The sequence below is a fragment of the Carcharodon carcharias genome, chromosome 8 (genome assembly GCF_017639515.1).
Source record: "Carcharodon carcharias isolate sCarCar2 chromosome 8, sCarCar2.pri, whole genome shotgun sequence".
Lineage (NCBI taxonomy): Eukaryota > Metazoa > Chordata > Chondrichthyes > Lamniformes > Lamnidae > Carcharodon > Carcharodon carcharias.
The window spans coordinates 16,203,203-16,231,068 of NC_054474.1; the positions used below are offsets into that span (position 1 = coordinate 16,203,203).

A 27,866-nucleotide genomic window follows, 5' to 3' on the forward strand; every position below is an offset into this window, starting at 1 on the left:
GTAGTTAAACAGTATTTTAGTCAAGGACTCACAACTTCAACATCCCCAAAAAATTGTTCCCCTTGTCTCGTGAACCTAAGTCAAAGGCTAGAAATTTTGCTCATGCATATTAACTTCCTTTTGTTTAGGAATATAAGAATACGAGTAGGCCATTCAGTCCCTCTTGCCTGTTCTGCTATTCAATTAGATCATGGGTCAGCTGTAGCTTAACTCCATTTATTCAACTTGGTTTTATAACCCTGAAAAATATTGCCTAACAAAAGTCTAGCAATCCCAGTTTTGAAATTTTCAACTTCTTTTTTACAAAGTATTACAAGTGTTTACTGCAGAGAAAAAAGCCACATTGGTGTTTATGCTCCACACAAGCCTCCTTCCACCCTGCTTCACCTAACCCCACCTTTCTCCCTCATTATCTAGCTTTTCCTCAAAGTATCTCGACTATTCTCCTCAACCACTCCCTGTGGTAGCGAATTCCACATTTTCACCACTCTCTGGGTAAAGAAGTTTCTCCTGAATTTTCTCTTGGATCTATTAGTGACCATCTCATATTTACGTCCCTTAGTTATCATCTCCTCTGTAAGTGGAAACATCTTTTTTTTACATCCACCGTTTCATAATCTTAAAGACCTCTATTAAGTCAATGCATGGTCTTCTTTATTCTCAAGAAAAGAGTCCCAGCCTGTTCAATCTTTCTTCACAGGTACAAACTTTCAGTTCTGGTATTATTCTAGTAAATCATTTTGCATTTTCTCCAATGCCTTGACATCTGTTCTTTCTTAACATGGAGACCATAACTGTTCACAGTAGAACCAAGTATGGTTTGACCAAGGTTTGATCCAAGTTTAACATAACTTTCCTGCTTTTCAATTTGATCCTTCTAGAAATGAACTCCAGTGTTTTGACTGTGAGGGTTTACTGGCTCCATGCATTAGACTGCGCAACTTTAACCCTGGGGAGAAACAGACAAGAAACAAGAATCTTACCTGTAACCTGGAAGAAGTACGGTGCTGTAAAATAGGTTTTGTCACCAATGACAGTTTCACAAGTAACGTATAACAAGTTTTCTAGCATGTGTTGAAGGATAATCATCCCCTCTCTATTATTCCATATAACGTTTTTTCCATCTGGGGAAATTGTCCTTGTATAACCCTAGCAAATTGTGTCCAAAAGAAAATTGATTAGATGGACTGAAGCAGGAACTGGGGCAGCTTAGACAAATCTCATTGAGTGGCGGAGCAAGCTCGAGGGGCCAAGTGGCCTATTTCTTATGTTCTAATCTACTTGTGGAAAGATTGGAGCTTTAAAGGAAGAGCACAGCTCAAATTTTTAGTCCAACTATAAGTTGAAATAACTCCACACTCAACACCAGCACCCCGCGCCCCCCTCCCTATCCCATCCCCAATGCCATCAACCCAAATGGGTAGAATATTTGGAAATGGCACCCAGTTGATGCCGCTTAATTCCTTTAAAGTTGGATCTAGAGACATGTCTAGATGGAAAAGGGGTCAGAGTTATAAGGAGAGTACAGACTGAGGTAATCAAATCCCCAATGAGGCACGAGGCTACTCGGGGAGGGATGGAAGGTTGTCCGAGGGTTCGGTGGTTGGGGAGAACAGAACAGTGTTGAATGGTGGCAATATGGGGATGGATTAATATTCTGGAATTTGGTTTAGTCTATATGGGCTGTGGGAGAAGATTAAATGGTGGATCGAGAGGAGGGTGTACAAAGGCCTCATGGGCTGTGGAAGGAGAAGCTTGCTATGACAAACATTCTTTCCACATTTATTGCTCCCATGAATTTGATGCCAATCTCCCCAATTCCATTACCTCCAGTTGGTGAGTTCTCCATTTCGGTGATTTTTCGCAGTCGTGACTTAGTCCTGAAAGGGAGGGAAGAAACTACGAGGGTCTAACATTTCCAACCCTAATTTTGCCTCGTATGATCACCGTCAATCAGTTTCCCAACCCACAGTACCCTATTCTAGACATAGAAACCCCACTGTTCAAAGCTCTGGTTAGCCTACAGTTAGAGTACTTTGTCCATTCTGGGCACGACACCTGAGAAAGGATCTTTTTAAATATGTTCCTAAGATTTGAATGCCACTGAGGCATGGAGTACAAGCAAGGAAGTTATGCTGAACCTTCATAAACCACTGGTTAGGCCCCAGCTGAAGTATTGTGTCCAATTCTGAGCACCGCACTTTAGGAAGGATGTGGAGAGGGGGCAGAGGAGATTTATTAGAATGGTACCAGCGATTAGGGACTTCAGTGATGTGGATTGACTGGAGAAGCTGGGGCTGTTCTCCTTAGAGAAGGTTAAGAGGACATTTAATAGAGACCTCTAGTTTTGGACTCCCAATAATTGGGAGCATTTTTTCTACATAGCAACATAGGACTTAGGAACAGGAGTAGGCCATTAAGCCTTTCGAGCCTGCTCCAATACTCAGTAAAATCATGGCTGATCTGGTTGTTGTCTCAGTTTCACTTTCCTGTCTGCACGATTTATCCTTCAAACTCTTTCAGAATCTTAAAGTCCTGTGTCAGGTCAGCCCTCAGTCTTTTCCTATCTTAGGAAGAGTCCATATTCAATCATTTCTCATAGGTATAACCTCATACCTTCACCAGTCCCTCATTATCATTTTTATTACACAGAGATCAGAACTGCTAACAGTACTCAAAATGTGAACTAAGCAAGGATTTATTTAAGTTTAATAAAACTTTGCTTTGCAATTCTATCCCTCTAGAAAGCACCTGCAGTACTCTGCTGTTTTTAAATGATCTTATTAACCTGTGTCACTACTTTGAGTGATTTGTGTATCTGTACCCTTTCATTCCTTTGGTCCTGTACTCACTTAAATTTTAACTTTCCAATGAGTATGTGGCTTTCTTATTTGTCCTATCAAAATCCAATATCACACACTCACCTAAAATGAAATTAATTTACCAATTACACACCAATTCAATGAATCTGCTAACATCCTCTTATAATTGGTTGCATTTCTCCTATGTATTAATTCATTGGTGATGGAGGTGGTTTTCCCTTGATTCGAGGATGATATCTACCCAGGGTTGCGAGTTTCTGCCATGGTCTTCATGAGACCAGACAGGTTGATTCTTGACCCACAGATCTTTGGACACATCGGGCAGGATGTCCCATGAGGTAGTGGGATCTGGAGTACAGGGTTTTCTTTATTTTCTCTGTCACTGCTCTGCCTCATCATTAAAATGTTGTGATTTAAAACATGGTGCAAATTTTTTTTCATTCATTTATGGGATGTGAGCATCATTGCCCACCCCTAATTGTCCTTGAGAAGTTGGTGGTGAGCTGCCTTGATGGACAAGTTGTTGGAATTTTGAAAGATTAGTTGCAAGTCCTTCCAGTCATGAAAGTACTGTGTACAGTCTGGGCACCACACCTGAGAAAGGATCTTTTTTTAAATTTGTTCCTGCGATGTGAATGCCACTGAGGCATGTCGTGCTTCAAGGAGAGATCCAGAGTGTCTCTGATGCATTTCTTTTGCCTCCCCTGGAACACTGGCCATTTGAGAGTTGAGAAAATAGGAAGTGGTGGGGGAGATGGTTTCAGCCATCTGGAACAGTGTCCAGTCCATCAAAGCTGATTTTTTAGGAGTTTTGCCTGAGTGCTCGTGGAGCATGCATCAAGAAGGACACGAGCATTTTTTGACGGTCCTCAGCAGAGGCATTGATGATGGAATATCTCCAGTGCTTTTATACATCACTGATACGCATGAGAAAAAGGATCATCCCTCTAGGGGCTTCAAATCCAGGGTTGACTGTGACTCCGATGAGTGGAGTAAAACCATTGGGAAAAACGTGCTGGGAAAAGCCAATGCAAATGGCATCTTCCTGCTGATAAGGTTTGCTCAGTACGGCCTTATTATAACAAACACTCTCTTCTGTCAGAGGGAATAATAAAAAACCACATGGAGGCACGCTAGATCAAAGTACTGGCACCTCCTGGATTATGTGTTTGTTCAGATCAAAGATCTAAGTGATGTCTGTATCACATGATTCATGCGGGGCACTGATGCCTGTTGGACAGACCACAGACTTGTTCAATTGCTGATGAACATCCACCCAGCATCAAGACATCACAAGGCCTAAAAGTCCAAGAGGAGGAAGATCAATGCCTCAGCCCTAAAACAGAGCGACCGAAGAGAGGAATTCCAAGTGCGGCTCATAGCCAATCTGGAAAACCTTCGCACATCCAACTCAATTCCAGGACAGCAGGATCAAATATGGGACTAGACTCCTGTGCCCAGATCATTGGGTTTGAGCATCATCCTCACCAGGACTGGTTTGATGAAAACAAAGCTGAAATATGTGACCTCCTAGAACAAAAATGAGCAACTTTCGTTGCCTGGCAGAACAATCCATGGTCACAAGTCATGAAGGCAGCACTTCCAATGCTCAAGGCTGATGCCCTAAGGCAAAGTCGGAAGATAAAGGACATGTGATGAGAACAGAAGGCTCCAGAGGTGCAAAGCTTATTTGAAGTGTTCAGGGCCATCTATAGACCAAAGTCAAATGGACAAAATCTCCTTTGTTCATAGGATGGTGGTTCTCTTCTTAAAGATGACAATACCATCTGTCAATATTGGGAAGAACATTTTCACCATCTCCGTAACTGTGAATCCACAGCGGCAGCCGATACTCTCCAGGCTATCCATCGATGAATCAGCCTTAATAGGAGAACTGCAACAAGCAACCAAATGGATGAAAACCAAGAAAGCCAGTGGCCTCGATGGTATTCCAACCAAGGTCTTCAAAGCTGGTGGATTTTTGATAACATTAAAACAGATTTGGGAGGAAAAAGAATTCCCACTCAGCACCCCCTCCCCTGTCTTCAGGGATATGATAATTGTAAGTATCTTCAAGAAGGGGGATAAATCATCCTGTGGAAACTATCAAGGTATTCCCACCTTGTCTACAGGGAAAATCCTATCATGCATTCTCCTGAATCGCCTACTTCCTGTGGTGGAGGAGATGGTCTTAGAAGCACACTGTGGCTTTAGACCTTCCAGAGGAACCTCTGACATGGTTTTTGCTGCCAAACAAATGCAAGAAAAATGTTGAGAACACCACCAGGATCTCTTCATTGCATTCATCGACCTGATCAAATCGCTTGACTCAGTAAATCGTGAGGCTCCGTGGATTGTGCTCCAAAGATTTGGATGCCCAAGAAACTTCATCACAGTCCTTCAACTACTTCAAGATGATATGACTACACTTTCCAGAGTCAGAGATCTGAAACAGACGCCTTCAAAATCCAAACTGGTGTCAAGCAGGCCTGTGTGATAGATCCCATATTATTTACAATCTACCTGACAGTAGCTATTCACTTTATCAAAGGTCAGCCTCCCTCTGGTGTCAGTATTAAACCGCACCTAAATGGAAAACTCTTTAACCTCGGTTGCCTCTGTGCCATGATCTACAGTTTGCAGATGACTGTAGTGTTACTGCCCATTGCACCAGATTTGCAAGCCACTCTTGATCTCTTCAATTCTGCGTACAAGAAATTCAGCCTGTCCTTGAGTGTTGCCAAAACAAAACTCAGATATCAACCCACAACTGACCAGCCAAATATTCCACCTCCCATGTATGTTGAAGAAGAGACTCTGGAATATGTTGAGCACTCTCCATACCTTAGCAGTCAGCTCTCTCAAAGACCACAAGGAGACCCGACACCAGATCAGCTGCGAGAGCTCACTTCTGCAAACCATGGCAGTGAGCGTTTGACAACAAAGACTTCTGCAAGTTAACAGAAGTCCTAGTGTACAGAGCAGTTGTCATCACTACATTCCTGTCCTGCAGTGAGACTTGAACTGTATTAATTATACCATGCTATTTAGCATCATCTTTACATTTTGACGTGATACCTCCAATTCCCAAATCCAAATCATTTATGTAAATCAGGCTTGTCCAATTCTTTCCCCCTCTCTCTTTCCTTCTCACACACACTCACTCTCTCCTTCTCTACCTCTCTCTCTCTCACACACACAATCACTCTGATCCTTTCTCTCACACACACACTCACACTGACACACACAAACACTCAATTTCTCTCTCACACACACAGATTTACTCTGATCCTCTCTCACACACACAGATTTACTCTGATCCTCTCTCTCACACACACACTCACACTGATCCCCTCTTTCACACACACGCTCACTCACTCTGATTCTCTCACACATGCACATACTCTCACTCTCTTCCCCCTCTCTCTGTCACACACACACACACACACCCTTCCCTCCTCTCTCACATGCACTCACTCTCTCCCCTTCTCTCTGTCTTACACACACACATACATATACACATACACACGTACACGCACACACACGTACACACACACACACACGTACACACACACACACACACACGTATAAACAAACACACACACACACACACACACCCGGAGTCTCCACCCACCACCTCCACACCCCCCTGGGCCCCGCAACACCTCCTGTCCCACTGGGCCTATGGCACCTTCTCTCTCCCCGGGCCTCACGTCACCTTCTCTCCTCCTGGGTCCCTTGTCACCTTCTGTCCCCTAGATCCCACTGCACCTTCTCTCCCCCTGGGCCCATTGCACCTTCTCTCCCCCTGGGCCCATTGCACCTTCTCTCCCCCTGGGCACCACCGCACCTTCTCTCTCCAACACGCTCATGACCTCTGGTGTTCACTAGTGAGCCTATTAGCAGCAAACACAGGAGAGGAATGGCCTGTGATTGGAGGAGCAGCCCCTTGCAGAGATAACCTAAAAAAGGATATACTTGCCACAGTGGGAGTGCAGCGAAGGTTCACCAGACTGATTCCTGGGATGGCAGGATTGTCATATGAGGAGAGTTGGGTTGATTAGGCCTGTATTAACTGGAGTTTAGAAGAATGAGAGGGGATCTCATTGAAATGTATAAAACTCTGACAGGGATGGACAGACTGGGTGCAAGGATGATATTTCCTCTGGCTGGGAGCTCTAGAACAAGGGGTCATAGTCTCAAAATATGGGGTAGACCATCTAGGACTGAGATGAGGAGAAACGAAGGTGGTGAACCTATGGAATTCTCTCCCACAGAAGGCTATGGAGGCCAAATATACTTAAGAAGGAAATAGATAGATTTCTGGACTCTAAAGGTGTCAAGGTGTACAGGGAGAGAGCGGGAGTATGGCGTTGAGATCGAGGATCAGCCCTGATCATATTGAATGGTGGAGCGGGCTCAAGGGGCCCAGTGGCCTACTCCTGCTTCTATTTTCTATGTTTCTATTTTCAACTTCATTTACCTGTCTTACTGTCATTTTGAACAGTGGCTCCTGGGGCCACATAGAATGGCATCAGGGACCACAAGCCAGCCCACAGTTGGACAAATCTGATGTAAATTGCGAACAATAGTGGTTCCAGCACTGATACCTGTGGAAAACAACTTTCCACCTTTTGTTATTCTGAGTAGCAATTTTTAATCCCTACTCTCTGTTTTTAGTTTTGTAGCCACTTTTCTAACCATTTTGCTACCTGGCCCCTGACTGTACAAGCTCTAACTTTAATCATGGAGTCCACAATTCCATACCTTATGATGATCTTTTGAAAGTCTAGACACATTAGATTGACTGCAATCTCTACTTTCTTTGTTACTACTTCAAAGAATTCAATAAGGTTGATCAAGCACGACCTTCTCTTTTGAAGTCCATGCTGACTGCCCAGTTATATTTTTAGAGATTTTCCGACACGATATTGTAAGAAATGGGAGCAGGAATGGTCCATTAGGCCCTTGGAGCCTGTCTGTCGCTCAGTAAGATCATGGCTGATCTTCTAACTCAACTTCCCACCATATCCCACAAACCCAGAAAATCCATTGATCTCGGTTTTGAAAATACTCAGTCACTGAGCATCCACAGAGGTAGAGATTCACAACCCTCTGAGTGAAGATATTTTTCCTCATCTCAGTCCTTAAATGATTGAGTCCTAAATCTTTGAATAAAGATTCCATTATCTTTCCTACGGCCTGTCACAATACCACGGTCTCAAACTGTTTTCTCCAATACGCTCCAATGAAATGCCTTTGGCATTTTTACTCGGTTAATGGTTCTAGACAAATGTAAGATGCGGTTGGATAAAAATTGGAAACAAAGAACCCCTGTGGTAAACACATGCCGGTGAAGAGACTCACCACTCGCAGAGTGACGTTGAGATATGGAATGGACACCAGGCAGGGCACGGTAACCGTTGGGCTGCTTACAATCAATACTGGTGGAGCTTGGGTAGCATTGGGTGAAGCGTTGAAAAATGGGTTCTGAAAATCTGAAAATAATGAAGATGCAATTACATTTTACACAATAAAATAACATACGGAGGATCCGATTCAACTCCAGTTCCACCCCTCCCCCACCCCCCCTCCCCCCCGACCCTGCCGCAAACTCTGCCTTTGGCATCTGACCACCAACACTTGCTGCACCTCTCCTGATGTGTTGGCTTGACAATGTCGCTGGGAGACCAAAACTGCACACAGTATCCGAGATGCGGTCTCACCAGGGCCATGATAACTGAAGCATAGATTTCTTACTTTGATGTTCTTGTAATAAAGGATAGCATTCCATTAGCCTTCTTAGGTACTTGCTGTACCTGCATACTAACTTTTTGTAACTCGTGTACTCGAATACTTAGATCCCGCTGCACCTTGGAATTCTGCAGTTGGTCTCTGTTTAAATAATACTCTGCTTTTTTATTCTTCCTGCCAAAGTGAACAACTTCACATTTTCCCACATTATACTCCATTTGCCAGATCTTTGCCCACTCACTCAATCTCCTTCATGTCCTCTTCACAACATAATTTCCTACCCATCTTTGTGTCACCTGTAAATTTAGCTACCATGCCATCGCTCCCCTCATCTCAGTCATTGATTTGCCTCAGTGTCGATTTTCTTCTGATTACACTCTCATGAAGTGCCTCAGGACATTTTACTATGTTCAAGGCACTATATAAAATGGAGGTTGTTGTTGTATGTCAACTGACTTTGGATGTCAAACACTTAAACAATGTTTCTAAAAAGGCTATAATGTTATTCAAACACATCTGAACTCGCTTCGTTTGTTCCTCCTCCGCTCCAAGTGCACCCTCTCACACTACGTACAGTATTGGTAGTCTTTGCTATCACACTGGGGCTCTCAATCAGAAAAAGGGAGGTGAGGAGACCCTTAGTTTGGAGGGGAGCCTGAGGGTGGGGGGAGATTCCGCAGTTCGGAGGGGGAGACTGTGAGTGGGGAGGAGCTTTGCAGTTTGGAGGGGAGATAAAGATGACAGGAGTTCCTCAGTTTGGAGGGATGACTGAGGGGTGGGGGTGGGGGGGGGGTGTGGGGCGGGGGGGGCGGGGGAAGTTGCACAGTTTGGAGATCCTGGGAAAGGTTGAGTTAGCATGGGAGATGATGCGATGAATGTTGAAGGAAGAGAATTGTTTCTGCCTCTTTGAAAGAGTGTCCAAATAATCCCAGTCTTCCGTTCTTTCCCCATAGATCTGTAATTTTTTTTCTTCAAGTATTTATCCAATTCTCTTTGGAAGTTACAATTGAATCTGCTTCAATGCCCTGTCAAGCAGTGCATTCCAGATTGTAACAACTCACTGAGCAAATCCTTTTCCTCATGTTCTCTCTGATTCTTTTGCCAATTACCTTAAATCTGTGTCCTCTTTGTTAGCGACCCTTTCAGCACTGGAAACAGTTTCTCCTTATTTACTCTATCAAAACCCTTCATGATTTTGAAAACTTCTACCAAATCTCCATGTAACCATCTTGGTTTTAAGGAGAACAATCCCTGCTTCTCCTCTTCCTCCACATAATGGAGGCCCCTTATCCCTGATACAGTAAATCTCCTCTGTATCCTTTCTCACATCCTTCCTATCCTTCCTAAAGTGTGATGCCTAGAGTTAGACGCATAATCCAGCTGAGGCCTAACTAGAGTTGGGCTGGGTTTTATACTTCCTCGCCTGCTGGGTTTGAAGTTGAAGGAGGGGCATGTAAATTCCAGAGGGTAGCCTTCCCACAGCTTACTTGCCCGCACTCCCTGACCTATCTGACATTTGACAGGGGGTTCAGGGGAGGCTTCTGATGGTTTGCCTGCCCTTGGGCTTATTGAGGCCCTTAAGTGGCCAATGAATGGCTACTCAAGGGCTTTACTCCGCACCGCTGGCATTTCACATGGGAAGCCCGGCAGCTTTAGCTGAGCGGGTTAGTGTCGGCCAACACTCACCCTTCGGGGGCCCCCTTGGCCCATCGGAGGCATTCCCCCACCCCCCCACCGATCCCGTCAAGGCAACCCCCCACTTTAACCTTGCCATGTGACATCTTGAACCCAGCCCCCTTGTCAGCACTCACTATCCCCCCTCACCCCAGGCCAGACTTAGCTGTCAATCCGAGCTCCTCAGCACTGGGGGCTGCTTGTAGCCCCAGCAGTGGCAACCGGTGTCACTGCTGGGACAACAGAGGTGCCACCCAAACCGATTGGCTGGGAGCTCTCCAAGGCGGAGACTTTTGTGAAAGGGGCGGAAATCTCAACTCGAAGCAATTAACACTGCCCCCAGCGTTGAACTGCTGCAGGGGCAGCTGTCGGGATCATGGGCTCGTTTTTCCCTGACGTTTTAGCTGGGGTGGGTTGGGAATACAGCGTCCCATAAAATCCAGACCCAAATGTTTTGTTAAATAGCCTTCTCCATCTGTCCTGCCACCTTCAATGGTTTTTGGATGTATGCCCCTTGGTTGTAGGTAAAGTATCTAAGTAAGTGGATGAGTGACTGGCTGGCACATGTAGTGGTTCTGTTACCAGACAAATAATACAGAGGTCTAGACTAACCAAAATTTCTCACATTACCCAGGCTAATGGTCTGGAGAACGCAAGTTCAAATCCCACCATTACAGTTTGAAAATCGGAATTCAGTTTTAAAAAATTTGGAAATAAAAAGTTGGTCTCAATTAGGTAAAGTGATCATGAAGCTGTCAGACTGTGGTTACAAACCCATCCGGTTCACCCAACGCCCTTTAGGGAAGAAAATCCGCCGTCCTTACCTGGGGTCTGGCCTACATGTGACTCCTAGACCCAGAGCAATGTGGTTGACTTTTGACTGCCCCTCTGAAATGGCCAATCAAACCACTCAGATTGTATCAAGCCCCTGATTGGCAGTGTGCAAGGTAGTGTGCCACCCCCTTCAACTCGGGATGAGCAAGAAATGCCGGCCATGCCAGCAATGCCCAAACTCCAGAATGAATTTAAAATTAACAAGAGTGCAACGGAGCTCATTCAGAAGATGAGAGTTTGTGTGATGCTGGACAGTCAGCTGCAAACTGGTGTCAAACTGCACCAAACAACGCTGAAAAATCTGTTTTCTCAATGACTTGAGGAAACATACAATAAAACCATTCTTGGAGTCGTGATTCGATTTCCCCCTTCCAGCAGAAAATATAATTCTGTTTCCTTCTTCTTCTTTCTGTACAGGATCCATGTTGCCGCTTGACAGTGCAGCTCTATAAACAAAATGGGGAAGGACGACATCCCGTCCAATCCCCCCAGGGGACCCCCGACAAGGACAGGGCTTTGCTCTTTGTATAAACACACAGCCGTAACTTCCTGTTACTGAGTGCAGTCATGCCCGTGACTTTTGTTTTGATTACTCAGATTGCACACCGAGGTTCAAAGGTTAGGAAAAGGACCTTCAACTTCACCTTCCTCCATCTGTCATCATGCTGCCCGACGCCTCTACGTGTCACTGGATCTGCCCACTTTCCTTGGCTCTGCTCCAAGCCATGGCTGAGGATTCAGCCTCCTCTTTCAGGAGCCGTACACAGTTAACATCACCAGATGAGCTTAGTAATGGGCGTGCATGAAGTGGGAAACAATTTCTGATCTTGGTTTTTTTAAAATTCTCATCCTCGTGTTCAAATCCCTCCCTGACTTCTCCCCGACTCCCGATCGCTGTAACCTCCTCCAACCTTACAAGCCTTCAAGGTATCTCCGCTCCTCCCAGTTCCAGCCCCTTGCGCGTCCCCAATTTTCACTGCTCCACCACTAGTGGTCTTGCCTTCAGCTGTCTAAGCTCTGGGATGCCCTCCCTAAATCTCTCCGCACCACTAACCTCCTTTGAGATGCTTCTTAAATCTACTTCTTTGACTAAGCTTTTGGCCACCTGTGCTCGTATCTCCTTCGGTGACTCAGTGTCAAATTTTGTCTCGTTACTTTCCTGTGACGTGCCTTGATCCATTTTAAATGTCATACATGCAAGTTATTGCTGATCACGTTTTAAACTAATTTTCTTTCTACATCACTCCTACCAACATTATTCTTCACCCTGAAATCCAGGAAATCTTTAGTTTCACAGATACCAATGCCCTCTGGTGCCTGAGCACTGGCAGCTATTTGACTGTCGAACCATTGCAGCTGAGCCTGACCAATCCTCACACGCACTTTCCTACAGGAATCACTGGATATTGATGTGGGCAGGAATCTTAGAATGAGATAACAGGGAAAGAGGCTATTTGGCCCATCATATCTGTGCCTTGACAGAATGATCTGATTAGTTACACTAGTCTGCTCTTCCCCTACAGCTTTTTAATTCTTTTTCTGTTCAAATACATACCTAATTCCCTTTGGAAAGCTTCTACTGAATCTGCTTTCACCATACCTTCAGGCAGCACATTCCAGATCACAACAACTCGCTGCATAAACAAAATTTCTCCTCATCTCACGGCTGGTTCTTTTGCCAATTACCTTAAATTAGTGTCCGTTGGTTACTGACCCTATTGGAAAGAGGTTTCTTCTTTACTCCATCAAAGCCCTTCCTGATTTTGAACAGCTCTTAAATCTTGCCAAGCTGAAAGGTTACCTCTCTTTATTTGCTATGTTCCCTCAAGTTAGCACCTTCTGAAAACTCCTGCAACCATCTAGGCCCCGGACATATAGGCTTTCGTCTTTCCTCTGTCCACCAACCTATGAGGTCGAGGTGTGAGGCGGAGGGCAGTGGGGTGGGGTGGGTACAGATGCTAGGCAAGTCTGCACCTCCTGAAACCATACCTTGGCTAGGCAGCAGACAAAGAATGGTATCCTTTCAGCCTGGGAGCTGGAATGTGAGGACTGTGCACCCTGGCTTGAACAATGACCTACACGCCACAGCAAGTGTACACAAAACGGCCCTAATTGACTGTGAGCTACACATGCTTGGTGTCAGCATTGCTGCTGTACAAGAAACCAGATTAACTGAGCCAGGCTCTATTCAAGAGGCTAATTACACCTTCAGTTGGCACGGGAAGAGGGCTGAAGACCACCATGAGCATGGTCCAGGCTTCACAATGAGAAACCGGCTGACACAATCAATTTGAGTCGTCAGTAGCAACCTTGGAACAGCTCATCTCCCCGTGGCCGTCAACCTGATGGGAGGCACTGTGAACATCATGTACACCCACGCACCAACTCTGTACGCCAGCATCTCAAACAAAGAGCATTTATATGACTCCCTAGGTGGCATTCTGAGGAACATTCCAAATGGTGGAAGGCTATTCATCCTGGGTGGCTTCAATGCACATGCTGGGTTAGACAGCGGTCCATGGCCTCGGTGGTCACGAAATGGGCACAATTTATAACAGGCAATGCCCTCTTGAGCTTTGTGCCCTGACCAACATTTTCTTTCAGGGTTGCTATTGCCACAAGGTGTCATGGTGTTGCCCAAGATCCGGACATTGGCGTCAACTAGACCTGGGGCAGGATTTTTGGGATGTCGGGTGGGCGGGCCCAGGAGTGGTCGGGAAATAGTCTGCCACCCGCGATCGGCCCCCCGACCACGATTTCACACGGGCTGGCCAATTAACAGCCAGCGAGCATGAAACGCACGCTGAAACGCTCGGCGCTGCTGGGGTGGGGTGCCGGAGGTGCGTGAGCGCAAAAGTCTGCGTATGCGCAGGGGAGCACGCACTGAAAGCTCCCTGAAGGCACAGAGCTGCCTCAGGGAGCCGAGGTTTTTAAGCCACTGAATAACGTTTTTAAGAATCCAGAAAAAAATGTGCGCACAGCAGACTCACTCACCTTAACGTGCATATGCGTAAAAAATTCTGCCCCAAAATTTTAATATTTACAAATTTAATTACGAAACCGTGGACGAGGTTTCCTAAAAACTCCAAAGGCCAACTGGCCGATTCACCCGCCTGCCAACCGTAAGGTTGGACGGGCAGCAAAAAATTGCTTTAAATTAATTGGTCAATGGCCTTAATAGGCTTCTTAATTGTTGGCGGGCATCTGCCGAATGAAATATCGTGCGAGTGCATGATGATGTCGGGATGCTCGCCCAACGTCATCACGCGCCATCTTACACCCGATCAGGTTGGGCACACGCTCATGCCCCTGGTCGCCAAGAGGAGGTGCGACCTGCCCAGTATTCTCCATTCCTGCAGATGGCAACACCAACCACTATCTTGTCAGCAGCAGAGTGAATCCCAAAAGTTTCACATTTCGAAACACGACAGACCGTCACGTGTAAAGGTTACCAGGAACCAGGAAGCGCTGGTATCGACGGAGTTTGGAAGTCACTGAGCTCAATCATCTATGAAGCAACAGAAACGTCATTTGGTAAAAAGTGGAACCTGGAACAAAGTCTGGTTTGAGACCTACTTAGTGGAGATGACATCAGTCATTGATCCAAAAACAAGGCCAACATGATGCACCACATAAACTCAACATCTAAAACTCTGCACAGCCTGAAAGTAGCAAAAGCAATCATGCAAATGACAGGGAGATACTGCACAAATAAAAAACTTAAAGATTTTATTTGTTCGTGGGATGTGGGTGTCGCTGGCTAGGCCAGCATTTATTGTCCATCCCTAATTGCCCTTGAGAAGCTGCTGGTGAGCTGTCTTCTTGAACTGCTGCAGTCCATGTGGTGTAGGTACACCCACAGTGCTGTTAGGGAGGAAGTTCCAGGATTTTGACCTAGTGGCCTTGAAGGAACGGCAATATATTTCCAAGTCAGGATCGTGTGTGGCTTGGAGGGAACTTGCAGATGGTGGTGTTCCCATGTGTCTGCTGCCCTTGTCCTTTTAGGTGGCAGAGGTTGCAGGTTTGGAAGGTGCTGTTGATGGAGCCTTGGTGAGTTGCTGCACTGCATCTTGTAGCTGGCACTTTGCGTTGGTGGTTGAGGGACTGAATGTTGAAGGTGGTGGATGAAGTGAATGTTTGTGGATGGGGTGCCAATCAAGCCGGCTGCTTTGTCCTGGATGGTGTGGAGCTTTTTGAGCGCTGTTGGAGCTGCACTCATCCAGGCAAGTGGAGAGTATTCCATCACACTCCTGACTTGTGCCTTGTAGATGGTGGACAGGCTTTGGGGAGTCAAGAGCTGAATTACTCTCCACAGAATTCCCAGCATCTGACCTACTCTTGTAGCCACAGTATTTATATGGTTTGTCCAGTTCAGTTTCTGGTCAATGGCAACCTCCAGATGTTGATCGTGGGGGATTCAGCGATAGTAATGTCATTGAACGTCAAGGGGCAATGCTTAGATTTTCTTCTTGGAGATGATCATTGCCTGGCACTTGTGTAACATGAATGTTACTTGCCACGTATCAGCCCAAGCTTGAATATTGCCCAGGTCTTGCTGCATATAGACACAAACTGCTTCAGTATCTCTGGAGTCGTGAATAAAGAGGACACGAAGGTAGGTAGGAAAGTAAATTGTGAAGAGGAAGTAAAGAGATTACAAAGTGAAATAGATAAGTTAAGTGAGTGGGCAAAGATCTGGTAAATGGAGCATAATGTGGGCAAATGTGAAATCGTTCATTTTGGCTGGAAGAATAAAAAAGAAGCTAAATGGTGAGAGATTGCAGGGCTCTGAGATTCAGAGGAACCTGGGTGTCCTAGTGCATGAATCACAAAAGGTCAAATGCAGGTAGAGCAGGTAATTAGGAAAGCTAATAGAATGTTATCATTTATTGTGAGGGGAATTGATTACAAAAGTAGGGAGATTATGCTTCAATTATACAGGGCACTGGTGAAATCACATCTGGAGTACTGTGTACAGTACTGGTCTCCTTATTTAAAGAAAGATGTAAATGCATTAGAAGCAGTTCAGAGACTAATACCAGGAATATGGGGGTTGTCTTATGAGGAAAGGTTGGGCAGGTTAGGCTTGTATCCACAGGAATTTAGAAGAGTAAGAGGCAACTTAATTGAAACATAAAAGATCCTGAGCGGTCTTGACAGGGTAGATGTGGAGAGGGTGATTCCTCTTGTGGGAGAATCTAGAACTAGAGGTCACTGTTTAAAAATAAGAGGTCGCTCATTTAAGACAGAGATGAGGAGAAATTTTTTCTCTCAGAGGGTTGAGAGTCTTTGGAACTTCTTCCTCAAAAGACGGTGGAAGCAGAGCCTTTGAATATTTTTAAGGCATAGCTAGATAGATTCTTGATTAACAAGGAGATGAAAAGTTATTGGGGATAGGGTGGAGCAGGGTTGAGGGACCCAGAGGCCTGCTCCTGCTCCTAATTTGTGTGTCCGTGTGCTCGTATATTCGCATGAATGGTGCTGAACATTGTGCAATTATCAGTGAAAGCCCCTACTTCTAACCTTATCATGGAGGGAAGGTATTTGGTGGAAACAGCTGAAGATGGTTGGGCTGAGGACATTAACCTGAGGAACTCCTGCAGCAATGTTCTTGGACTGAGATGATTGACCTCTAACAACCACAACCATCTTCCTTTGTGCTAGGCATGACTTCAACCAGTGGAGAGTTTTCCCCCTGATTCGCATTGGCTCCAGTTTTGCTGGGGCTGCTTGATGCCACACTCGGTCAAATGCTGCCTTGAGGTCAAATGCATTCACACTCATCTCAACTCTGGAGTTCAGCTCTTCTGTTCATATTTGGACCAATGAGATCAGGAGCTGAGTGGCACTGGCGGGTACCAAAGTGAGCATCAGTAAGAGGGTTATTGCTAAGCATGTGCCGCTTGATAGCACTATCGATGACTTCTTCCATCACTTTGCTGATGATGGAGAGTAGACTGATTGGGCAGTAATTGGCTGGGTTGGATTTGTCCTGCTTTTTGTGTACAGGACATACCTGGGCAATTTTCCATACTGCTGGGCGGATGCCAGTGCTGTAGCTGTCCTGGAACAGTTTGGCCAGCGATGTGACAAGTTCTGGAGCACGTCTTCAGACCTATTGCTGAAATATTGTCACGGCCCATAGCCTTTTCAGTATCCAGTGCCTTCAGCCGTTTCTTGATATCACGTGGGGTGAATCAAATTGGCCTAAGGCTGGCATTGTGATGCAGGGGACCTCATGAGGAAGCCGGAATGGATCATCCACTCGGCTGAAGATGGTTACAAATGCTTCAGCCTTGTCTTTCGCATGGATGTTCTGGGCTCCCCCATCACTGAGGGTGGGGATAATTATGGAATCTCTTCCTTCTGTTGGAGGAGGATCAAGTTATGTCAAGAAATCCAAACTGCATGTGAGGACAAAAATCTATATGCTGTGTATAAAGGGATCAATAGGGTGCTTGGCTCTATCATCACCAAAGTTGTCCTCCTGAAGTTAGCAGATAATTACTCACTGACCAAAGCTAACGCTAGTACGAGTGGTATTCCTGTGAGATGGACATCCCTCAGTCTGTGTCTGACACTCTCCCGTAGCTTCCATAGTTGATTTAGATGAAGAACCCTTATCACTTGAGCTCAAAGGCCATTGATTGCTTAGCAAGCAGGAAGGCATGTGGCAAGGATGGAATCTCACCTGAAATGCTCAAGCACAGAAAGCCCCATATATTGCCACACCTTCATGGCCTCTTCCTCTGTTGGAGTGAAGGATCGAGTCCTTAGGACACATGTGATGCAAAATCATCACATTATACAAAAAAACAAAGGAGACAAAAGAGATTGCAACATCCACAGGGCTATCTTACTCCTTGGCATCATGAGGAAGGCCTTTGCTAATGTCATTCTTAAAAGACTCCATCTACTTGCAGACCGACTCTGTCGAGAAGTAGGGTGCAGCTTCTGTGCTGGCTGTACTACAGTGGACATGATCTTCCCCATATGCCAGCTACAAGAAAAGTGTAGGGAATGGAATATACCTCTTTACTTTACCTTTGGAGATCTCACTAAGGTATTTACCACCAACAGCAGGGCAGGAGTCTACAGGTTTTTGGGGAAAATTGGCTGTCCACCAAAACTCCTCAGCCTCATCCTCTCCTTTCATGACATCATGCACTGACCCCACCTCCAACAGTTTCAGAGTGAAGAATGGAGTGAAACAGGGCTATCTCCTAGCCCCCACTCTGTTTGGCATCTTCTTCTCTATGTTCCTGATCATTTGTCTTCCCAGCAGGTAGGAGCCTACTTGCATACTAGGTCAGACAGCAAGCTCTACAATATGTCCAGACTGAAATGAAGGCAAAAGCACATTGTTTGTGGATCAGCGAACACCTCTATGCTGATAATGCTCCACTAGTTTCCCAAACGGAAACTCAGCTGCAAAAACTCATGGACTGTCTCCCCCTTGTCTGTAACTTGTTCTCCCTGGCTATAGTGGTCCAAGAAAACCATGGTCATGGGATATGGTGTCATATCTCTGCCCCTGTTCACATTAAATAACAGTCCCCTGGAAAAGGTTAGGAAATTCTGATATCTTGGGTCCACGCTGATAGGCAATCTGGGCAGAATTGTCCATGCCCGCTGGTGTCGAGCGTGTTCGGTGACGTGAGTGGACAATATGGTGAGAAAGCCAAATATTGGTTTCACGATGTCATGAAACTAGTTTGCGATCGGCTGCTCAGTCCGTCGATGGCAGACTGAGCTTTCCGCCCTCAGCGTCGGCAACCTCATTGTAATATATCAGCAAATCATTATAAGGCCAGCCCACTGGATTCACTCCCCCCCCTCCCCCACCCCCACTCTCCCCCCCACCACCACCACCACCAACACCCCTCACTTCCCCCACTCCCAACTGGATCATTCACAACAGCATATAAAAGGTGTGCACTTGGCACTTTGCACTTTGAGGGGAACTCAGAGGTGAGTGCACAGTAACGTTGTGGAGCATTCATGAGGGACACCTGTTGGACTTCAACCTTGAGGTGCATTAGGAGGGGGGCTGGTCAAAGGCTGCCCTGCGGTTGGGGAGACTTTGCTGGATGGGGGTTGGGGAAGGCTGCCCTGCGGTTGAAGGTAGCGCACAAACACGTACAGGGTGGGGGAGTGGGGGGTGGTGGTGAAGGAAGCGGCCACACATTAGGGACACCTTGTATAAAGTGACCATTCCTCTGCAGATGAGACATTTCAGGTGCAGCCACATTAACATGATTGGAGTCGGGCCTCTAGCTTATCTGCCCACTCAAGCAACGTAGAGGTATGAAAGTGCCACCAAGTGCTCCAGAGGTTTTCACCACTCGGGCACAGACTACAAACTAATGAGCATTTTAGTGGACTGCAGGACAGTTGGGTGACTGGGCACGTTGTACAATCTCCTTGCTAAAGCTAGCCATGGAGCAGTCACTGGTGGAGGTGCTCACAGCTTCTGGCAATGTCATCATCCTGGTTTAGACCAGTCTCCCCCATGGTTCAAGCTAACAGTGCAGCATTGCAGTGCGGGTTAGGAGAATGCCTGTGCCTGAGCTGAGAGCACAGCATGCAGTCTAATGGGCAAAGCTGCCGCCAATTAGTTAGGTGGAGCGGGGTGGAGGAAGGCGGGGTTTCGGGCAGCCATGCAGCGCAGTAATCTCTGGCCGTTCAAGTGGTGGCCTGCCCTCTCCGGGATGCATTAAGGGCCCTTCAGACTTAACTAAGAGAGGTTCTAGTACACCCATGCTAACCCACGCGTCTCTCTCTTTCAGCCTGCAGGAGGATTAGATCAGGATCATGGAGTCTAGTGAACTAGCTGTATGCCCCATGATGTACAGAGAGTGAAGACGACAGAGAAGAGAGCAACTGAGGCACCTGGCAGCGCAGAGGGAGGAGCAGCACCCACAGGAAGAAGGGGCTCCCACATACGCTGCCGTACAGCCACAGGGAGCCATTGCTGGTCGGCACCTAGCTAGACCCAGGGTCTATAAATGCCGCCTATCTGCAGGGATGGCTCCTCGGGGACAAGGGCTACCTGCAGAGGACATGGCTGATGATACCCTTGTGGCAACAGAGCGAAGGTACAATGAGGCTCATGCTGCAGCTCACAGCTCGGTGGAGCAAACCATCAGGATGCTGAAAATGAGGTTCCAGTGCCTCAGCCAGTCTGCAATACGGTCCGTGTCATGCACTGTCGTCATCTGCTGTGCCCTTTACAACCTGGCGCTGCAAAGGGAGAGGAGCTGGCTGAGGAGGAGACGGAGCAGCTGGAGGTCTCCTCCTATGAGGAGGATGTCAATGGCGATGAGGGTGAGGATGTCCATGAAGGCAACGATGATGGTGATGAGTCCCTGACACTGGCCAGATGAGGCAGGTGTGCTCGGGAAGCCCTCGTAGCTGCTAGATTTTTGGAGGGTGATGACGACATGCAGTGAGTATATTCCATAGATCCTCAGATTGAATCTACGGATATTTGACTCCAGTTTGGCTTATGGCAGCGTGCATTTCCTCTGTGGGAATACTCCTGTTATGGAGACGCAGTGGAGGCCCTAGTAGTCACTTGATTGCAGGAGGATGACGACAAGCAGTGAGGACACTCCACAGATCTTCACGTAGCCTCTGATAATGTCTGGCTCCTGTCTCGCCGAGGACAGCTATCTTCCGCTCTGTGATCAGGGTCATATCAAAGAGACACAGCCATGAAGCTTTAAAAGCATCTGATCCTTTGTCCGCTTTCAGCACCTGATCCCCTCAGGAGAAGAGCGTCACTGGGCACAGATGCTGAAATGATGGGGGCCAACCCCACCTTAAAGGTGCTGAGAGCACACAGAGAGAATGACGGAACTCAGTGATTCCTGCCCACTACATTCTGGCAGCAATGACAAGCACCATCGAGGTGCAGGCATCAGTAATGTTTCCAGGGAGTGTGAGTCCAGACCATTACTTTGGTCTGAAGGCTGCACAAAGCACAGGGAAGAGCCCTGGACTGAGACACCTGCCATTATCTTGTGCAGAAAGGTTTCACATCTGAGTAACATGAACACTGCACATCAGAACAAGAAGCCATAGGCAGGGAGACATTCTTGGGAGTTTATTGACAATAGTGAACAGAATGTACAAGTGATTAATACTCGTGCCCAGGCTGTGCAGCTACATCTTCTTAACCTTCCTAACCTTTGAATTGGAAGTGAGTGAGGGCTGAGGATGTGTGATGGGTTTGTGAGTGTGTGATTTGAGAGTGATGAGAAGAGTGACACATCCCGGCAGAACGAAGGAGATCATCCATCCTCTTGTGACACTGGGTGGCTGTCCTCTTTTTGCAGGGCGTTGACAGTGCCCACCAATGCCACCGCCTCCCAAACTGGATTGGTGATGTTGCTGCCCATCCTGCGGCTAGAGTGGGGGCAGAGGACTTCATGGCGGGTCTCCACTGCGTCCAAAGGGCGCTCGAGGGATGCGTCATTAAACCTGGGGGCTGCAGACGTTTTGCCTTTGGGGGTCATGTCTTCCGTGCAGTAGTTGTGGGCTGGAAGCACTGAGATGTGTGTGCACGGCTGTACTTTAAATATGGTGCCTGGCATGATGAAGCGGTGAGGTGATAGTGTGGCTGGTCAATGTGAGCCTGCCCACCATCAAAACGGTGTGTTTCCCGGGAATGCATAAGTAACGTGATGGGATTGGGATGACACGGCGTGAGAATCTGCCATTGCAGCTAGCGAATAAAACGTCATTTTTCCTGCCCACTACCACACTTAGTGCAAGTCTGGGGAGATGCGGCCCCAGACTTGGAGATGGTACTCCTGCTGAGGCCTAACCAGTGATTTATGGCAAACCTTTGTAATTTATTGTACACTATGTCTTGTTTAGTAAAGCGAAAGGTCACATGGGCTTTTCTAAAATCTCAGTCGACTTGGTCTTGCCTGTGTACATACAACCCCAGGTCTCTGTTCCTGCACCTCCTTTAAAGTTGTGCCATTCAGTTTATATTGCCTCTCCTCATTCTTCCTACCAAAATGTGTCATGTCCCGCCTCTCTGCAGTAAATAACAACTCACAGTAACAATCCAGGCGAATGCAGCAGCCAACTTGCCAAACAGCAAATTCGCACAAACAGCAGATGAGATAAACATTCATCCCCACTCATGCCTCAGCTCATATGTTGCTAAAACTGACATCTATCCTTTCGTTACCTCTGGTCTCAGCTGTTCCACTGCCAGCAGACCTTCCACATTCTACCCTCCGTAAACTTGGTCAACCAAAATTCTGTTGCCCATGGCCCCTTCACCCTGTGCTCACTGATCTAAGTCTGGCCTCTTGCACATCCCCAGTTTTAATCACTCCATCACTGGTGGCCAGGCTTTCAGCTACCCAGACTCTAAGCTCCAGAATTCCCTCCCTAAAACTCTCTGCCTCTCTGCCTTCCTTTTCCCTCTTTAAGACACTCCTTAAAACCTTTTTGACCAAGCTTTTGGTCATCTGCCCTCACATCTGTTAAGGTGGCTCAGTGTCACACTTTGTTTTACATTGTGAGGTGCCCTGGGATGTTTTATTACCTTTCATACAGTTACAGGTTGCTGCTGTGATTGTAAATCTAGTTTTTGGTAGTGTCAGTTGAAAGTTGGACAAGCTCTTCACTTTTTGTACGTTGTTCTCAAATTGTGTTCCAAATATTCTCCAAAGCTTTATGTGTGGGGTTGTGGGGTGGGGGTTGGAATTTAGGCACAAACAGCTCATCTTCTTCCTCCCACCCCTACAATATTATCAACTCTCGCATTTATTTACGCTTTTGTTGCTTTCTATCCATCTCACCGAGCTAAAGGGGGAATGTGGCCTCCAAGGAAGCTTTGATGATTAAAACTACCCTTAGGCTGAGATTACAAAAACTAACCTTCAAAGCTCAGCAAGAGTCACAATGGAGTTTAATTTCCTCTCAACATCCTAAAGGCTTGATGCAAATCAAGGGATCACAAACACTCTGTGCTGCCTGATCGTTTTCAATATTCAACGAGTTCATAAGAATTTGATTGAATTCCGATACCCTGCCTTTTTTTTTTCCCCTGGTGAGGTAGCATATTCCTGGGAACTTTGCCCTCATTCCTCACAGATAGTCTGAGTCAGTTCTCGGAAGAGCTTTGATCTGGGAGCATATTGGAAAGTGGAGCTCAGGCGGAAGAGCTGGGACTCTGGGGCCGGCTTTCTTGGCTTCCTTCAGGCAAGCTGAGCGGAAATTGGATTGTGCAAGGAACAGTCTGAGCAACAGGCTGCCGAGCCCCCTTACCACATAGAGACAATGCGAGTGTTTGAATAACAAAGTGCAGTGAGGGGAGAGTCAATGTTTTCAACATCAGTTTGTGGTTGTGACTTCCCAACCCCCTGCTGCTCAAACAAAACTTGCTGATTCCTGACGCTCTTGCTCAGGTCACATGTTTGGGCTTATTTATTTATGGATCAACTTTCCAATCCTCATCCCTTGAAGGCCCCATCTCCTGCTGGGGGAGTTGTGTGGGGCGAGGTGGGGTGCAGTGCTGGTGGGGCAGGGGGGAGGCGACTCTCACAGGTACCTGGACTGAGAGTCTCTCCCGACCCCTAATACTTCAATACAGTGGCCGCTCTTCCTATCAAGAAGTGAGTGAGGAGACAGGCTCGGGAATGACGGGGAACCTCGCGAGGCAAGTCTGATTCTGCAGCTCTTTGCTCTCACACACTGAAACATGCTCACGATCTCTGCCCACTAACAGGCTGAAACACGTTCACAACCTCTCAGGTTTACACACTGAAACACACTCCCACAATGGCACACGCGCACACACAACTGCAAGCGCTGATACAAACACATGCGTGAAAACAGGTGCACTCACAAATAGGAACACGTATGAATAGAAACGTGTGCACATGAAGGCGCCAGACATAAACACGCAAACTCACGCGGAAACATGCACTTATAGAAACGCACTCACATAGAAATGCACGAAAGGCACACATAAACACACAGAAACCCGCTCAAATACACATGGTAAAAACATATGGGTGTTAACACATGAGTTTCAGGGGGTCCACAGTCCTCGTCCCCCGCCCCGTGCTAAAGGGTTATGGGGTGGGGGAACCTGCTCACAATCTCGACCGCTGCCCTGTAGCAATTTATTGCTGGGACCAGCGTTAATTGCTGTAAGGCGAGACTTCTGCCCCTTTCTCGGGAGGCCATCCTGCCTTAGAGAGCTGCTGGCCAATCGGATGGCCGGCAGCACTGTCGTCCCAGCAACAGCAGCTGGGAGTGGTGGTTGTCTCCCCTCACGTAGGAGCACAGGTAGGCTGGGGTCTCAGTGAAGGGGTGAAGGGGGGGTTGGGGTTTGGCTGAGGACTGGGTTCAAGGGGCTGGTGGAGGGCTCAAAGGGTGATGGCCTTGAAAGGGAGATGCCTCCGATGAATCAAGGGAATCCGGAAAGCAGGTTCCCCCTGTCTTGTCCAAAACCAGGCCCCGCAGCTAAGGTTGCCATGATTCCCACATGGTGCGGGCCACACCACCCCCCACCCTGCTGCAGTAAAATACTGGCAGGGGCGGGATGAGGTCCTTAAGTGGCTATTAATGGCTACTTAAAGGCCTCAATTGGCTCAAGGTCGGGCTGGCCAATGCCCACCCTAAAATTGCAGACAGGTCTGGGCTGGGCAGGAAGGTGACCGGCTGGATTTTATGTGACTCCCCCACCTTCAAACCTGCTGGCGGGAGAGTGTCAAATCCAACCCATAGCCACATATTCCAGCAAAACACACTGACTAACAATCAGGGAACAGACCCCAGCCGATTTTTCTCCTTAGTCCAGTAAACTGGGATAAATCCAAAAGTTAATCCCAACCCAAGCTGCTTTGGCTAGGATTTGTTCACTCAATTGGAAATATATCACCTTTCCTTCACTGTCACTGGGTCAAAATCCTGGAACTCCCTCCCTAACAGCACTGTGGGTGTACCTACACCACATGGACAGCAGCGGTTCAAGAAGGCAGCTCACCACCACCTTCTCAAGGGCAATTAGGGATGGGCAATAAATGCTGGCCTAGCCGACGACGCCCACACCCCATTAATGAGCTACAGAAAAGATACCAGGTTGGATGTATTTATTGAATGTGATACCTTTGTTTTCTTGAAAAGGCTAGTAATTGGGTGAGGTTGAAATCGCTCAAAAAGGGGTAGGCAGGGTAGTCCAGTAGGTCTTTTCCTGTTCTTATAAATCCTTCTGTTCCACACAATCTCATCCCATCAACATATTGTAGTAAGAATCAATAACTATGGATGGCTGTCACATTCCAAGTTTCTTAAAAAGTCCAGCCAAAGGTGCCAGAGTTTCAGCATCAAAGGGTTAAAATTCAACTGTAGATTAAGGCCTTTTGGGATCTTTACTATTTAGCTATTTACAGATTGTCAGCCATTCAGGCTTAAACATTAATAAACGAGTCATCAGTTCCATTTAGCGTTGCCAATTCAGGTTGGATGCATTCCTGGGGGTTTGATAACATGACCTCCCACTTCCAACCACCCCACCCAATCAAACACAACATTTTTCCCCATCTTCAATATTTTTATAACTAAAAATGGAAAATAAATTTCTTTAACGCCCCTATGAATTTTCTCTCAGCTCACTTGCAGCTGTATCCTGGAGATTAATTTTTAATTCCTAGAGATTCCAGGGTAATGGCAGAGGGTTTGTAACCATACATGAAGTTTGAGATGGATTTTACTCTTGTTGCACTGTTGAAGCTGCTCCCACAGTGCTGTTAGTTTCAGGATTCTGACCCAGCTATATGTAGGAACGGCCAGTTCCAAGTCGGGATGGTTTGTGACTTAGAGGGGAACTTGCAGATGGTGGTGTTTTTGTGCGTCTGCTGTCCTTTACTTTCCAGACAACCTTAAGGAACAGGAGCAGTAGAAAACCATATGCACCCTCAAGCCTGGTCCGCTAGCCAATAAGATCATATCTGATCTGGTTCAACGCTGCTCTCCCGCCACTCCTAAAGCCCTTTGATCCCTCGAGAGACCAAAAATCTGTGCATCCCACCTTAAATATATTCAAGGAGGAGCATCCATAACCCTCTGGAGTAGAGAATTCCAAAAATCCACAGCCCTTCGAGTGTAGACATGTCTCTTCATCTCAGTCCTAATCAATTGGCCCTTTATCCTGAGACTGTGCCCCTGCGTTCTAGATTCCCCAGCCAGGGGAAATAACCTCTCAGTGTCTATCCTGTCAAGCCCCTTCAGAATCTTGTACGTTTCAACGATATCATCTCTCATTCTTCAAAACTCCAGAGATTTACTCAGCCTCATCTCATTGGACAACATTCTCATCCCCAGGAACCAATCCAGTGAACCTTTGCTGTATGAGGCGGTGGGGGGTAACCGGTTTGGAAGGTGCTTTTGAAGAAGCTTCGGTGAGTTGCTGCAGTTTATCTTGTATATGGTACATACTGCAGACAAGATGTGCCTGATGTGGAAGGTAGGGAATGGCCTGCTGATCAAGGGGGCTGCTTTGTCCTGGATGGTGTTAAAGTTTCTTGAGTGTTGTTGGAGCTGCAGCTGCAGCTCATCCAGTTTTCAGCACGCTCCTGACTTGCGCCTCATAGATGTTGGAAAGGTTTTGGGAGGATGTGACCAGACCAGTGGCAGGAAGGACTTGGTAGTAAGACAAAGACTCATATTTATTCAATGCATTTCGCTATCTCAGCTAGTTCCGAAGTGCTTTATAGCCAATAAAGGGCTTTCAAAGTGTAATCACTGTTGACATGTAGGAAACGCCAGCTCCCACAAAGGGCAATGAGATAATGGCCAGATAACCAACATCACTGAAAAACAGCTTGAGGGATAAATATTGGCCAGGCCACAAGAAGAAATCTCCCTGTTCTTCTGAAAAATAGTGACTAAGGGATCTTTGCCATCCACCTGAGAGGGGAGAAGATGGCGCCTTGGTTTAATGTCTCATCAGTGAAGCAGAATCTCTGAGTGCAGTACTCCCTCAAAACTGTTCTCTGACAGTGCAGCACTCCCTTAATACTGCTCCCTGACAGTGCAGCGCTCCCTTAGTATTATACTGCGAGTATGAATGTGAATTTGTGCTAATGTCACTTGAACACACAAACTTCATGAATGAGAGTAGTACCTGCTGAACTATGGTGGATAGCAGTGCTAGTAAATGCTACGCTTTGTTTTCACCACAGCACTGCCTGTTCCTACCTGGTGAACTGAATGGAGACAGGCTTCAATATTCCCTAATCACTGAATAATGTAACATTCGACCTTGTATAATCCCCATTCATGCCTTCCTCACCTAAAGGTTCACAACTATTTTGAATAGCACAAGATTTAGCCAATCTGGTCAATGTTTAGCCCTCGACCAACATCACCAAAAAATAGTTCTACCTGGTTATTCTTCAGCTTGTTTTCTGCTCGTCTTTGTATAAGAACAACAGTTGCTACATTTCAAAGGCACTCATTGTTCATGAAGCCCTTTGAGGTGTTTCTGAGAGAGGTTATAAGATGCTGATAAATACAAGTCACTTATCTCTGGTCAATATTTTTTGATTAACACTTCTTGAAACCATAAGCACACAGAACTTCAAGACACGCTTTGTCGCAAAACAAAATGCAAACTTATATATATCTAAATACTTATTGTTTTAATACCCTGGTTGTGAAGAAAAGCCATCCAGCTGAAATACTAAGTATATTTCCCTCTCTGCACAAATGCTGCCTGTCCTACCAAGTGCTTCTGGTTTCTTTTTC

At 46.5% G+C, this 27,866-nt stretch overlaps 1 protein-coding gene across 2 annotated transcripts in view; it reads right to left on the reverse strand.

The window, feature by feature from the left end:
* flt4 (fms related receptor tyrosine kinase 4) overlaps positions 1-27,866 on the reverse strand; it is a 229,774-nt gene that overhangs the window by 77,271 nt on the left and 124,637 nt on the right. For both annotated transcript variants that reach the window (XM_041193455.1, XM_041193457.1), the window contains 2 exons: positions 8,190-8,320; positions 984-1,149 (listed from right to left, as the gene is read on the reverse strand). In XM_041193455.1, coding sequence (XP_041049389.1) covers positions 984-1,149; positions 8,190-8,320 — 297 coding nt within the window. The remainder of the gene's footprint in view (positions 1-983; positions 1,150-8,189; positions 8,321-27,866) is intronic.